Source organism: Microcaecilia unicolor, chromosome 1 (genome assembly GCF_901765095.1).
Source record: "Microcaecilia unicolor chromosome 1, aMicUni1.1, whole genome shotgun sequence".
In the NCBI taxonomy this organism is placed as follows: Eukaryota; Metazoa; Chordata; class Amphibia; order Gymnophiona; family Siphonopidae; genus Microcaecilia; species Microcaecilia unicolor.
The window spans coordinates 126,095,836-126,112,225 of record NC_044031.1 but is presented as its reverse complement, the minus strand read 5'-3'; the positions used below and the strand labels follow the sequence as shown (position 1 = coordinate 126,112,225).

General features: G+C 39.8%; 1 protein-coding gene across 1 annotated transcript in view; it reads left to right on the top strand.

The window, feature by feature from the left end:
* ZNF804B (zinc finger protein 804B) overlaps positions 1-4,586 on the top strand; it is a 138,470-nt gene extending 133,884 nt beyond the window's left edge. Inside the window, exon 4 of the mRNA XM_030202471.1 lies at positions 1,043-4,586. Coding sequence (XP_030058331.1) covers positions 1,043-4,586 — 3,544 coding nt within the window. The remainder of the gene's footprint in view (positions 1-1,042) is intronic.
* Positions 4,587-16,390: the final 11,804 nt, after the last annotated feature.

Below are 16,390 nucleotides of genomic sequence, written 5' to 3'. Positions count from 1 at the left end.
GAGCAAACACTTAAGATAAGCTATAGAGTTGGTGGAAATGCTCTTACCTAGATTGCAAAAAACCACATGCAGACTGTATATGTACAATTTTGCGCCCTGCCCATGCCCCAACCAAACTGGATCTCCAGTTTCAGAATACTGCTTAGCAAGAAGCTGCTTGTTTGCATATATGTTCACTCTTTTTTGTTTAACATATTATCTAATCCTTCTTAGAAAGGTTAAAAGCTCTGATTAACAAATTACTTTTTCCTAACATTGTAATTTGTACATATGATGTTGTTTTTAGGTCTTGCTAGTTTTATTGTTATTTTAATTTTGTACACCACATTGACCCAATCGGGAAAATAGTGGTCAATAGGAATTCTATTAACATTAACATCAGAATAGCAGGATTTGTGTGTCTTCTTGCCACCTAAAACTGGGTGGCTCCTTGTGAATTTACCCACTAGTTGAATTGGTATCATTACACTCGAGGTACATTTTCAGTAGGATAGTCACTGCAAGTGTATGGGTCTTTTACTCCAATGTTCTGCCAGGCTTTATGCGCGAGCCTGAAAGCTGAAAATGTCAGCATACATTTATGCAGCTAACTAATCTGCAAAACAGTTATTTCTGCATTCAGAGTTCAACACACAAGCTTTATGGATAATGGTTAGTGTCACTATCTGTATAAACTTATCCCCCTCCAAACCCCACCCCATTTGGGGCAAATTAATTTTGGCTGTACAAGTTCTAGTAAGTTTTATTTAAAAACAAAACAAACTTCAGTAGCCAACACTGGCAGTTAACTGTATAAGTGCTTTTGAATAATGCCCTCTGTGTTATGAATCTAATTATGATAGGATGATTTATTGACTTGAAACCTGCACTGAGCAATGTTTTACAGCGTTCTGCAGAAATCATAGATACAGTAGTTTCTGTCTTCAACGGTGTATTGTTTGTAATAACCCTTCATTAGATAACTTCAGCAAAAATACCATTATTGAAAGATGATTATGATCCTTTATTCCATTCTATAATGTATGTTTTATTTTCCTTCTAGTGCTTCAAGGAGTGACCCACTATTTAAAGCTCTCAGAACAGCTATTGAGAAGTGTCCTCAGGAAGAAATGATCACATATAAGGATAGCAGGTGTACAGCAGGCACCAAATATGCTCTCTTGCGTGAAGGAGAAAATCTTTCCAACAGACTGTCAGTAAAACAACAGGAGCTCTCTCAAAGCATAGACCCATTGCATGTTCAGAGCTGCCCCTTACCTAGCAATCCAATCGCTCGACCCAGCAGTGGAAGTCACAGGGCAGGTGTCTCATTTTGTTTTTCTAAAAAAGCGCTACTGAAGCTAGAGTCATCAGCATCAGTTTTCCATGAGAACACGGAGGAAACAAATGATTGTTGCAAGCCACACCACCCTAAGGCAAGCCAACCTGTGGAAAGCATTAGGCCTCTTGCATACATAGGAGATGATTCAGAAGAGGGCAAAGGTAAAACTGACAGCACTGAGGCAGACATTCCACCTGCAACAACTCAGATGTTAAAAGAAAGTAAAGTTGACAATAAAGGAACTGAAGCAATTGGCAGCGATCAGGTTCTAAACTCAGTTGAAATAGATGGTTCAGAAGTAGATTTAGCTAGTTCTGCAAAGGAAACAGAGAAAGGGAAGGAATGCAATAGAGCTGAGAAGTGGAAGGAATGCAATAGAGCTGAGAAGTCTTCACAGGCTGATGTTTCTAATCAGCGCCAGGTAAACAATTTGTTCACACAGCAAAATAGCAACCAGCACAGTGATAATGTGTTAATAGATCAGCTAACTGAGTTTTCTTTGCGAAAGACTACCGATCAGGAAAATGCATCTGAGCTAAATTTTAACCACAATGTGGTCAAAATAGAAAAAACCCTTGAGACTTCAAATATTGTCTTTGGAAGCAAAGAAACTGACACGAGCAATCCACTAATTAATGATACTAATCCTGAAACATCTTTTCTTCATGTGCTGAGTAAAGATGGCAACACTTCTCTCCAATGGCCCACAGAGCTGCTTCTATTTACAAAAACCCAACCAACTATTTCCTATGGCTGCAATCCACTGTATTTTGATTTTAAGCTTTTCAAAACAAGAAAAACTACTAAAAGAGATGAAGTAAACACAGAGAACAACGAGGAACTTTTGAAAACCGAGTCTATGATTAAGAATGAAAACTCAAGTTTACTGAGAGACATAAACATGCCAATTAAAAAGGATAAAATAAAATGTCCATTAAAGGAATTGCCCCAAGAAAAATGTGAATCGAACAAAAATAATATAGAAACAAAGGAAAGCAGACTAGAAACTTCAAAATATTTAAATGAAAATGCACCTAAACAGATTCTGTACCCAGAGGACCAACAAAACGTTGTGGTTATACAAAATTGTTCTGAGGCACAAAAGCAAAAAATATCTTTAAAAAGACATTTAGATGATCATGAAAATATAGTATTGCGTGGCATAAATGCAAGAAATTCAATTTTCTGTTTAAACAATAAAGCTAAAAAGTTGAGAACATCAAAGTGTGGTTTAATTAATTTAGAAACTAAGTATGAAACCCAAGAATGCTGCAAATCCCCTCTAAAAGAATATGATCACAATAATGGAATTAGTGATGATGAAAATGACGCACATGATAACTATGTCAGTGATAAATCAAGTTCTTACAGCAGATCCCCAGATTGTGAAAATAATGAAAGCTCTATACAAGACTGCAGGTACTCATCTTCTGGATGGCATTCTACTTATTCTGACACCTCCGTTGTCAGTACAACATCTAGTTACACAAATGCATTTTCTGATCACAATTCAAGTCACCAAAATACTAGAAATCATACATCTTTTTTCTGCGAGAGAAAATATAATGCAATGGAAGGGTTGAACATAAGGCAAAACTATACCCTCTCTTCAGATGATGAACATGGCCACTTTTTTCATACAAGTCAGAGAGTTAAAGATAACATTAAAACTCAAAAGCACAAAATATCTAGAAAGAATTCCAAGCAAAGTTCTCACCATAGATGTACATCAAAGCAGAGTAAAAATGGTCAACCGCATTACTGCCGAAAATACAAGGACAGAAGAGAGAGTGATTTCTTGGAAAGGTCACACTCAAAACCAGTAAGCAGCAGTGGATGTTCTGGCTACAGAAGATCAGGATGCAGCAGTTCAGGATCCTTCTCAAAAGCAAAGGTGCATTTTTTGCATAAGATCAATAGGGAGAGAAACATCGGCACCAATAGCACTATGGGAAAAGAGGAACCATTACATGATAACATTCATAACACTGCCCTCCACTCAAAAAACTATGATAGACTTTATATAAATTCATTGGAAAATAATACTGTGGAGGAGAAAATATCATCAATAGAGGACTCACTTTTGGAAAAAGCACAGTCTAATAAACAAGAAGAAAAAGTAAACACTCCTGAAGGGAAAAAATATTCGGAGAGTTTCTACAACATTAAGCTTCCACCATCAGCAAGGGGCCCAAAAATCATACCTTTGCAGGAGACAGTATCATTGGTTAATGAACGTAGCATAAAGAACAATGAAGCTGATACAATTGAAAATGGAGTCAATAAAAATAGGGTTGGAGAGTCACAAAAATATGAACTAAATGTGACTACTTCTACGGATTGTAATAATAGTTTTTTAAAAGACATTATTCAAATAGAAACTGAATGTCATTGTGGGGGTGCAGAAATTCAGAAAGCTGCAGAAGGACCCTTAATTAGTCAAGTACAACCTTTTATACAAAGCTGTGACCCAATCCCCACTGATTTCCATGGTGCTTTTCAATCTAAAAATTATTCTGTTTCAACTAATTCAGTAGACACCAAAGAAGAACAAAGAAGACTGACTGAAGAGAATATGAGCTCCTGTCAGAGCGAAGGGAATTCAGATCACTGTTATGATAGATCTATGCAGAGCTATGTTGATGAAGACCATGAGCTACAAGACCATAATAAATCAGTCTCTCCCTTAGCCCCACAGACTATAACATTTTCACCCGATGAAGTAGACAAATACAGGATACTACAAATGCAGGCACAGCAGCACATGCAGAAACAGTTCTTTTCAAAGCATCTTAAAGTTGTACCTGCTACAGCACCAGCAGCCTTCTCCACGACATCAACATTTCAACCAGTTCCTATTCAGCACCATGCTTCCATAACAACAATCCACCATTCCTTTTTGCAGCATTATACTCACCCAGCTCCAGTCCATCATCGTAACAGTCATTTCCCTTTGACTCACATCTACCCCCATTCCCACTCACATTTCATACCCATTTCACTTTCAGCCTTAACGCCAACCATCATTCCTACTCATCCTGCTTTCCTGACAGGGTACCCAATACATTTACTGTCTGCTACAGCCATTCATCCTTCCCAGCTGACCATGCAGCCGTTTCCACATACAGCATTTATACCAACATTGATCGCACCACATCTTGGTACAGGAGTTGCTTCCTCCATACATTTACATCCTATAATCCATCCCATGTTCCACGGGCAAGATTTTCATCATCATTCAGGTTTTGGCCATTCCCACTCATAAATTGAAATACAAGAAATGTTTAGCCATTTAAACTAGCAGAATTTTCAACATGTCAAAACGATTTTGAAGGTGCCTGTTCTGTAACATTGGAGAAATCAGCTTAAGTAACATCTGTGAATTTGCACAGAATTGGAGTGAAGCATTACCATTAAATATTAGAGATGAGGGTGTTACTGACAACCTAGATTATTTCAGAATAAATTGGTTGCTTTTTATTCATGAATTGTAACAGAATGCAACCATCTGTGCTATTTTCCTTTTCTATTGCACCACGTTCAAGTATATAAAATGTGCTCAGTACTTTTGTTTGGACATCTGCTGAATTTAACTCATGGAAAGGAATAATGTGTTACATTATATTATGGTTTAATTTAAGGTTATCTAAAAATATAGACAAGAAAACAATTTAAAGTTTTATATTATTATTAGTAAGCAAAATAAATGATAATTAGCATTGATTTTAACCATTTGAGCACATTTTTATGTGTCAGATTACTAAATTCATATATATACAATAATATGTTTATGCACTGAGCAGAAATAAGTAACTCCCCTTCCCCTTTTATAAAGCTGTGCTAGCGGTTGCCAGTGCAGTAATGTCAACACAGCTCATTCAAAGTCAATGGGATGTGTCGGCATTGACATATGGCAGGTGCTAGCATGGCTTTGTAAAAGGGGAGGGGGTAAGAACATAAGAACTTAAGCATTGCCATACTGGGACAGACTGAAGGTCCTTCATATCCAGTATCCTATTTCCTAACAGTGGCCAATTCAGTTTGCAAGCACCTGGCAAGATCCCAAAAGAGTAAAACAGATTTTATGCAACTTATCCTCAAAATAAGCAGTGGATTTTCCAAAGTCCATCTCAATAATGGCTTATGGACTTTTCTGTTAGGAATTTGCCCAAACCTTTTTTTAAACTCTGCTGTGCTAAATGCTTTTACCACATTTTCCGGCAACAAATTCCAGAGTTTAATTACACACGTTGAGCTGAGAAATGTTTTCTCTGATTTGTTTTAAATTTACTACTTAGTAGCTTCATTGTGTGCCCCATAGTCCTTGCATTTTTGGAGAGAGTGAAGAAGGTATTCACGTCTACCCATTCCACTCCACTCAGTATTGTATAGAACTCTATCATATTTCCCCTCAGCCATTTTTTCTCCAAGCTGAAGAGCCCTAGACTCTTCAGCCTTTCCTCATAAGGAAGTCATCCCACCATTTTTTTTAAATTTTCATCACCAATACATCAGCCAATATGAATGGTTTCTTAAATATTGATCTTTTGCATCTTTGAAAATATAACCCAATGTATACTAAATTGAGAAAATTCAGTGGAGATACAGAATTCACAGTGATTCTTTGGGGCAGAAATATTTCTAATTCTCTGGTTCGAAATAATTTCAAGCATATGGCACCTGGACATCTAGTACTACCATTAAGGTTGAGTTGCCATATAAGATGTGATCACTTATACCTGCTCAAATGCTGGTGTAAATAAAGGCACACACTTTACACGCATATTCGTGTAGATTACAGTCCAGCTTATTTTTGAAAGAGAAAGACGCCCATATTTTGACCCAAATCAGGAGATGGGCGCCTTTCTCTCATGGGCGCCCAAATCAGTATAATCGAAAGCCGATTTTGGGCGCCTCCAACTGCAGTCTGTCGCGGGAACAAACAAAGTTGATGGGGGCGTCTCATAGGCATGGTGAAGGCGGGACTGGGGCGCCCAGGGCCGATAATGGAAAAAAGAAGGGCTGCTGTAGCGAGAATTTGGGACGCTTTTTTTGGACCCTTTTTTTTCACAAACAAGTCCCCAAAAAGTGCCCCAACTGCCCAGATGACCTCCGGAGGGAATCGGGGATGATCTCCCCTGACTCCCCCAGTGTTCACTAACCCCCTCCCACCAAAAAAAAAAGAACTTCAAAAAATGTTTTTCCCAGCCTGTATGCCAGCCTCAAATGTCATACCCAGCTCCCTGACAGCAGTATGCAGGTCCCTGGAGCAGTTGTTAGTGGGTGCAGTAGACTTCAGGCAGGTGGACCCATGCCCATCCCCCCCCCCACCTGTTACACTTGTGCTAGTAAATGTGAGCCCTCCAAACCGCCCCCAAAACCCACTATACCCAATCTAGGTGCCCCTCCTTCATCCCTTAGGGCTATTTTAATTGTGTAAAGTTGTGGGCAGTGGGTTTTGGGGGGATTTGGGGGGCTCAGCACACAAGGTAAGGGAGCTATGGACTTGGGAGGTATTTTAATTTTTTTTAAACTTTTTACAAGTGCCCCCTAGGGTGCCCGGTTTGTGTCCTGGCATGTGAGGGGGGACCAGTGCACTATGAATCCTGGCCCCTCCCATGACCAAATGCCTTGGAGTTGTTCGTTTTTGAGCTGGGCGGCTTCGGTTTCCATTATCTCTGAAAACCAATACCGCCCAGCTCAAATCTGCCTAAATCCAATGCATTTGCCTGGCACCAACCGTATTATCGAAACAAAAGATGGACGCCCATCTTTTTTGAAAATACGGTCTGTCCCGCCCCTTCGCGGACCCGTCCTCGGAGATAGTCGCCCATGGAGATGGGCGTCCGTGTTCGATTATGCCCCTCAGTATATCTTAATCTATGTGCATGCATTCTGTCTCTACCCCTGCTCTTCCCAGACTCTGCCCTGAGTATGCCGACTGACAATCTGTGTGCCATCATGGGGCATTATTTTATAACAGTTGTTATTTTATGAGGGAATTTAAGTGTGTATATGGCCAAATATGCATGGGCATGACTTCAGAAAATTGCCTCTTAGATGTTTAGGGGGTCTTTTACTAAACTGAGATAACATTTTTAGCTCACGATAGAAATCTCCCGATGGTAAAAGCCGAGGCACCCATTATATTCCTATAGGAGTCTCGGCATTCACCACCAGCTGATTTCCACTGCGAGCTAAAAATGTTATCATGGCTTAGTAAAAGACGCCCCTCAATGTAGTAATGTGTGTGAATGTAGTGCAGCACCATGCTGTTAGCATGGTAAACATAATACAGCTTAGTAAATAGGCAACAAAATGGGGGGGGGGCAGTTTACTGTATATATCTGGCTCTTTTCAAATCAGTGCTAAAATGAAAAATTGCCTTGTTCTTTAAAAGTATGGCTAATCTAGCACTAGGTGAATGTATCATGGTATCCCAAATTACTGAAAAACAGTGCAATTCAAGTTTTGCTTACATTGAGTGAATCTAGGCATGGGAAATTGATTAAATGATTTTCCAGCAATGAGTTTAGGCAGGCAATAATGCTTCTTTATTGTCATGGACAGTTTTGTAAGTCAGGTCTCAAAAGAGTCCAGTGTTTATAGTGTGCAGAATTTCATGCAAAAGCAGTGATTTTCCAAGTGCATTTTTTTTCTATTTGAGGCTTGTAAGCAAATGAGCTTGGTAGAAAGCTTACACATAGAAGTTTTGTGTGAAGAACTTCACAAAAAAGATCGAGGCATAAAAAGACTTTTGTCTAGTAATTTTCAAAGAATTAATAAATAGCTACCTTACATACTTTTGCATTGTAACAGCTCATAATTTACTGAAGGGTCCTTTTACTAGGCTGAAGGAAAAAGGACCCTGCAGTAGCAGCGGGGGCTGTTTTACCTGCACACCAGGGCCTTTTTATCGCAGTGGGTAAAAAGCCCCTAAAAAATGGTCTTGCCGGGGAGGGGAGCACTTACTGCCACCCATTGGCGTGCAGTGATGCTCAATTACCAACAGGTTAACGCCTTTCTATTAAATTAAAATATTTTCCGGCACGCTAGAAATGGCATATGCTTGATCTGGAACTACTGCCAGTGGCCGCGTTGGTAGTTCCGGGATAGCACGCGGTAAGCTGCTATCTGGAACGCGCTGCCTCGTAATTTAAAAACGATCTATGAACTTACCAACTTCCGCAAGCTACCGAAGACCCATCTCTTTAACAAGGCATACCACAAAGACCAACAAATGTAAACCTCTCCACATATATCCAGAATAGATTTATTATATCTGCTTGTTAGACTACTATCATGTCTTATCATAATCAGGCCACCCAAGATCCGTCTGTAATACTAAATATCTATCTTATCATGTATTTCCACTATTCATGATATATTGTAAGCCACACTGAGCCTGCAAAGAACATTCTGAAGCTCACTCTGTGGCAGGGACACACTGAAGCCCTGCAGTGTTGGTAGGCTAGGCTGTCAGCACCACTCACCTCATGCACCACTCACTCTCAGTCAGAGACCCACCCACAGCCACGCCCCTTCCGGACATAATTCGCAACCTCAACGTTCTAAATGAAGCTGCAACTTCCTCTTGCATGGTGGTGTAGATCAAAATTTGTATTTTTCACCCAGGACTGTCTGCCCTGCCCTCGCGTCACGACGTCGTGACGTGGAGGGCGGAGCTATGACAATCGACAAATCGCATCGCACAGCAGCCCTGCCCTCACGTCTAGACGTCATGACATCGAGGGCGGGTCATCAAAAAACAAATGACAACACGACTACTGCGCTCTGCAATGCCTGCCCCACGCCGTCCCTCCAGGCTCCAGCCTGCCACCCACGGAATGATGACACAGAGACACAAAGGAAGTGATGCCCCTTCCAGGCTCCGAAACGCTCTGCACATGCCTCCCCCCACAGCAACATCAACCCCCTTGCTACCCTTCCCTCGCTGTACGGCTGCTGCTGCTGCAAAAAAAAAAATGGACACAACCTAACGGTGGCAAGCAGGCAGGCAGGCAGGCAGCCTGAACGTCTGAGGGAGGGAGGGAGCAAAGTAACCAACCAGCCAGCCTGAATGTTGGTGGAATGGAGGGAGGGAGCCAGCTTGATCATGGCAGTGCAAGGGATGAAAACCTTGCTAGCGCCCGTTTCATTAGTCTCAGAAACTGGCCTTTCTTACTAGTAATAATAATAATAATAAGCCCGCATTGAGCTTACTGCCGCTTTGTAAAAGGGTCCCTGAATTTGCATACATTTTTGTGCCCAGTGGACTACATTAAAAGTTTTGCTATGAGGACTGGCCAAATTTTGTGCAGAATTTTGCAAGCCAGCTCTGTGTATGTAACAACACCGAGACACCCAAAGCACTGGTATTTTCATGCATTTCAGGCTCTTTTGCATGATTTTTCACACATAAGCTCATATTTATGAACTTATTTACACTTTAATGCATGGGTCACCATTTTTTAAAAATAAATTTGTTTTTCAAACTTAAGCTGGCCTTTTAGTCTATTTTAAGCCAATTGGTCCTATCTACTGGAATAGACCTAAAATACAATGACACTTTAAAGGGCCCTTTTACTAAGCCATGTAAGCGTCTACGCACACCCAATATGCGCCAAAATGGAGTTACTGCCCAGCTACTACATGGCTCTTGCGGTAATTTCATTTTTGGCACGTGTCTGACACGTGCATCAGGAAAATAATTTTTTTTCTGCCGCGCGTATCAGACACACGCCAAGTGGCATTTGGCATGCGTAGATCATTACCTCCCCCCCCCCCCCCCCCCCGTTTACCACATGAGACTTTACTGCTAGGTCAATGGCTGGCGGTAAGGTCTCAGACCCCAAATGAACGCTTGGCAATTTTCACTTTGCCGCACGTCCATTTTCGGCAAAAATTTAAAGAAGGCATTTTTTGTAGGTGTGCTGAAAAATGATTCTGCACACACCCAAAACCAGCATCTACACTACCACAGACCATTTTTCAGCACGCCTTTGTAAAAGGACCCCTAAAATTCTTAGGTCCATATATAAAAGCAGTTTGGTCAGCAGCAGTGCCAAAAAAATTGGTGCTATTTTTTTTATCTGTGGCAAAATAGCAATTCTTTAATAGTGTGTCTATATTTAGGCACCAGAAAAAAATGAACATAAATACACAGGTGTGCACAGATATGCATATAAATGCCAATATTCTGATTACATGTTATTCTATAAAATGGTACCTAAATGTTATGGTACCTACTTTGAAGGTGGGCATGCACATGGGCAAAGTCTGGGCAGATCATATACAATTCTACAATTTGCATGCGTAAGTATAATATAACCTTCATAAAACAGGCATATTTTTTCACATTTCAAATAGGTGCTTTGTTGTGGAATTACCCCTTCTATATGCATCCTCTAATACAAAAGGGCTTATAAATTACCATCCTTGAAAGAAAAGATTCTTTATTAAAAATTTGCTGAAATTATATAAGATTTTAAAAACAAAGGCAATTTTTTTTTATTTAGGAAAAGTAATTGGTTGGAAATCTGATAGCTGAACTTTGTAGGAAAATGCCTAAAACAACACTAGTTCATGGTCTAATGCTGATCACCATGTCTGGGCCAGGAAAATAATTGTTGTCAATAATACAGAAATTAACCACAGAATTAAAGGGTGGGGGTGGGGGTGGGGTGGGACAGGGGGCAGGATTGAAGTAATGGGAGTTTTCTTACCCTGGGTTCTAAAAATAGAAAGCTAGCTGCAAGAGAATTAGAAGGTTGGACTCCCCTCATGAAATAATCTGCTCCATCAAATTATTGGTGTCATTGTGAAAGCAATACAAAGGTAATTTTGCTGAAATGACTTCTCCATGTCAGTAATGCTGAATGATAAATGAAATTAAAATGCTTTTCTCTGTGCTGGTTGAAGTAACACACTCTAGTTCTCCTCAGTTTTCAACATGCTACATACTGAATATCCAGGATTCATTGCAATTTGCATATGGTACAACCCCATTGCCCAAAACTCAAAGTTTCAGGAAAACACAAGTCTCAAAAGGAAGAAGGCCAGGGTCAATATTCAAAGCAATGTAACCAACCAGAAATGGCTCCTCCTGGCTGGTTAAATTGTCCGTTCATGGCTAACCACTAATTTTCAGCAGCACTCAACCGACTAGTGCCACTGAAAATAACTGGTTAGCGTTGAACTGAAAACTGGATATTTTGGGGGCATTCTAGGGGCAAAGTACTGCTTTCGACTCCTAACCATGACTCTCCTACTCAACACCCTCACTTATCACCCCTACCACTGCATTTTCCCCACCCCTAGCTGTCTGTTCGTCATGTCCAATTTAGATTGTAAGCTCTGTTGAGCAGGGACTGTCTTTTCATGTTAATTTGTACAGCGCTGCGTAAGTCTAGTAGCGCTATAGAAATGTTTAATAGTAGTAGTAGTAGTAGAAGTAGGCACTTGACTATCTAAATGCCAATATTCAGCTCTTAAGCAGCCAGGTTAACCGTAATATAAGACCACATAAAAGTCAGTCCTATCTTTACGCAGTAACCCATAGCCAGATTGGTGCTGAATATCGCACTTACTAGGGCCCCTTTTACCAAGCTGCAACAAAAGGGGGCCAGCGCTGGCATTAGCGTGTGTTTTACATGCACACGGAAGCTCCCTTTTACCGCAGCTGGTAAAAGGGAAGTTTTGCTTTCCTACAAGAAATGATCATGTGGCAAGTAAAGTACTTGCTGCGCTGCCATTTCAGGGGGAAGCCCTTACCGCCACCCATTGAGGTAGCGGTAAGGGCTCCTGTGTTAACTCCGGAGCACTAGGGGTGGGAAGTACCACCAAGCTGCTGCGGTAGCCCAGTGGTATTTCCTGTATAGCAAACAGTGAGCCCGCGTTGAGCTTACTGCCACTTAGTAAAAGGAGCCTTAATCTACAGTAAAAAATGGCCCGCGGCAGCTTGGACGTGTGAAATTAGCATGTGCTGGGCCATTTTCTACTGCTGCTGGGGAAAAAAAAGGCTTTTTTATTGGGGCAGTAAATGGCCATGTGCTAAAATGAAAAGTAACATGTGGCTATTTACTGTCTGAGCCCTTACCTCCATCCATTGACCTAGAGATAAGGGTTCACAAGCTACTCACACAGTAAACATGCAGCACATGCTAATGTGGCCATATTGCCATTTACCGCCAGAAACGAGCACTGTGGTAGAAATTAGAAAAATATTTTCTATTTACGAATTAATGAACTTCTGCAAACTACTGAAGACCCATCTCTTTAACAAGGCATACCACAAGGATCAACCAATGTGAATATACACAACTCCTCCACATATATTCAGAACTGTCTTACAATTTCTGCTTGTTATACTGCTATCATGTCTTTCATTATCTTGTTGCTCAAGAATCTTCTGCAACACTAAATGTCTATTTTCTAATACATTTCCACTATTCATGATTATTGGAAGCCACATTGAGCCTGCAAAGAGGTGGGAAAATGTGGGGTACAAATGCAATAAATAAATAAGTACCATGGGAAACAGCATGTGCCAACTTTGAAATTACCACTGGATGCCCATGCTACCCGGGAGGTAATGTCAATTTGGCGCACACTATCCGCACATTAGTCCTACTGCAGCTTAGTAAAAGGGCGCCTTAACTGGCTATGTGTTAGCTGGCTCTTAAAACCCGGAAATTCAGTGCCAGTGCCCAGACATGGCCTGGCATTGAATTTTTTGGTTTAACGCCAGCGGCAGTCATAAATGCTAACCACCACCAGCTGAATATCAGGCCCAAAATGTTCTTGCATATTCTTTACTGTATTTGTATTGATCTTGTTCTTTCACTGCCCACTCATTAAACACAGCTCTCTTCTATCAGATGATGTGCTTCCTCTTCTCTGACATGTCAAATAGTGTCTGTCTATTGTTTCAGTGTAACTTAGAGGCAATTCTCTAACTTGGCACCTCCATTTAGGTGCCCATTGTATAATGGAACTTAGGCACCCAGGTTCAATTCTAAGAATTTCTAGTGTAACCTGGTATTGACGGGCACCCGCAGTTATGCCAGCCATAGAGCTGGTATATGAATGCCCCCTAAATGCAGTATTCTTCGTTATATCTGTAAGTGGGAGCTTCACCTATATCCTCTCCATACTTGGCTCCTGTGTATACCTCCTTGCAAATATGCCCTAGGTAAGTGAAACAAATATTTGCAGAATCTTGCTCTGGCAGAATTTTTGCATTTACACATGGACATGCATATATACACCCATAAATGCCACTATTCTGAACATGTACATAGGAAATGTTCATCCACATGTATGCATCAGGATTGTAGAACTGTCATTTTAATGTGCTTAAACACAAATATGTTTATATTTAATTAAATATGTTTATACTTTAAGTTGGCGACAGCACATCACAATTATCTTGCATAGTAATTGAGACATGCACAAAAGCAGCCCCCATGCTAAGCTACCTGATTTTTTTTTTCTTTTAACTGACGGCAAGAGAAAAACTACGACTATGATATTGTCTCATGATATTTTTCCATAATTCTTCCTTTTTAAATATTCATAATTTAATTTCAATTTCTGTCCCAAAGGCTTTTTGTTTTTTTAATACCATGTATGTTATCTATTAAACAGAATAATTCTGGCAGTTGTGTTGCTCATGAAACTAACTTGGTGCTTAAAGATGTTGACTAAAATGAACACTCTTCCCATTTCACGGTAATTCTATTTTTGGCGCAAGCCCAAAACACGTGGTAGAAAATATTTTCTATTTTCTACCGCGTGGCACTTACCTTGTGGCAATCGTCAGTTGATGCACAGTGGACGATTACCTCCTGGTCAGCATGTGAGACCTTACTGCTAAGTCAATGGGTGGTGGTAAGGTCTCAGGCCAAAAATGGATGCGCAGTGGTTTTCATTTTGCCGCACGTCCATTTTCCGGGCGATTTAAGGAAATGGTCCGGCATGCATTCAAAACACGCACCTACACCAACGCAGGCCACTTTGGGGCACGCCTTAGTAAATGGGGCCCTTAGTTCCTAAAGTCAGATACTGCTGAAGAAAATGGTAATGGAATTCAAAATGTGTGGGTTAAACTCAAAGGAATCCTCTATGGAACCAAATAAGCTTAGATGTGATTAGATGGCAACATCAGTAATTGAGAAGCAAAGCCAGTGCTGGGCAGGCTTCTATGGTCTGTGACTTGATCATAGCTGAACAGATTCAGTTGGAAAACAAGGCCAGTGCCTGTCAGACTTTTACAGTCTGTGCCCCAATTGTAGCTAGAGAGATTTGGATGAGCTGGAGTGGGCTTCAATGACAACTTCAGTAGTTGAAGAATAAGGCTAATACTAGGCAGACTTCTATGGTCTGTGCCCAGAAAATGGCAAGGACAAATCAATATCAAGTATACATATCATACCTTATGCGATGAATTTATTATGTTGGGCAGATTGGCTGGACCATGCAGGTCTTTATCTGCTGTCATCTACTCCGTTACTATGTTACTATGCTGTTCATCTTAATCTATTAAGCATTGGTGTATCATAGGGGAAAAACTATTAAATTCAGATGAACCTTACAATGCAATCAATATCTAAGCATGATTCAAAGTATCTTCAGAGGTTAAGGTACTGCAAATTAACTGCTCTGTTTCTACAGGACATTTTCATCTGTAGGTCAACATTTTGCTAATTAGATATCTAGTTTCTCTATCACACCCTTTTAAATTATTTCACATTTAAGTTTATTTGACAGGCAAGCCTTAATCATTCACCAACTGATGTGGTAGGTGCATTACAATGTGAGAACACTACAGCTGAGTAGAATCTGATAGCAATTTAGAATGTTAATTTTCTTTTTCAGATATGAATATAGTCTATTTGAACTTGGAATGTTTAAGCACAGATTCATAAATCTTACATTTATATTTTTGAGTAGAAAATGGATGCAGTGGCATTTATATCTAAAACAAACCAATTCCATCATCCCGTGTTTTAAACACTCTTTGCATTGAAAGGTCATTGAATTGTAAGTTTCTGTTGAGTGCTATGAAATTGTTTCATGGCTCACACTACTTTTTCTTGAAGTAAATCACTTTGAAGGCTTTCACTAATATTTTTCATATTATAAACTTCTTTTTCTGGAAGTTAAGGCAATGCTTGTATACTACTACCTTGTTTTTATCATCATACTAACCAAAATCATGCAATACTAAATGTTTATATTACTAACACTCTACTTGTAAGCCACTTTGAGCCTGCAAAGAGGTGGGATAAGGTGGGATACAAATGCAACAAATAAATAAATAAATGATGCATGCTAATCAGATTGTAACAGGAGACCGTTGTTTCCAGTGCTAGGAATATTGTAGGTCATTTTTGAACATCTGAAGAATGAACCTATATGGTCCTGAAAGCTCATATCAAAAACATTTTTTTTGATTCGTTAAAAATAAATAGCATAACCTAAAAAGATTCTAGTCTGTGTATGAGGGGTTTATTTGAGGAATCCTTTGAATAGAAGAAGTTAGAAATCAGTTTCCATATTTTGTGCATCCAATACATTGACTTTTATGATACCAATCATTAATCATCTGAAGATTCAAAACAATCATGTAATGCATATAACTAAAAGAATGTCGGGCTGAGCAAGTTAAAAAAGAAGCAAGCCCGATGGGCTGAAAATGTTAAATTAGTGCCTTTAGGTAACTGCTTGTAAACAGTTTTAACAAATAACCATTGCACACAGTTCCATAGTATAGCTATAATAAAATTCCCCTTCAAAAAGTTTGTATCTTGATTTTCAGAAACGTTTAGGAGAAAGTTCTATAAATTTATGTCTACAATTGCACACTAAAGATGGGCTTTTGTTTGTCTTCGTTGTATATCATTATCAGACAACCAAACAGCAGCAGCAGCAGCAGCAGTAGTGAGCCAAGGAAAGACAAACACAGCAAGAGTTGGTGGTTACTGACTTTTGAAATTAAACCAGAGCTTTTTCTTTGCAGCAGGATATTGTAGTACATGCTTTGAATCTGTGAATGTATCGTGGAAA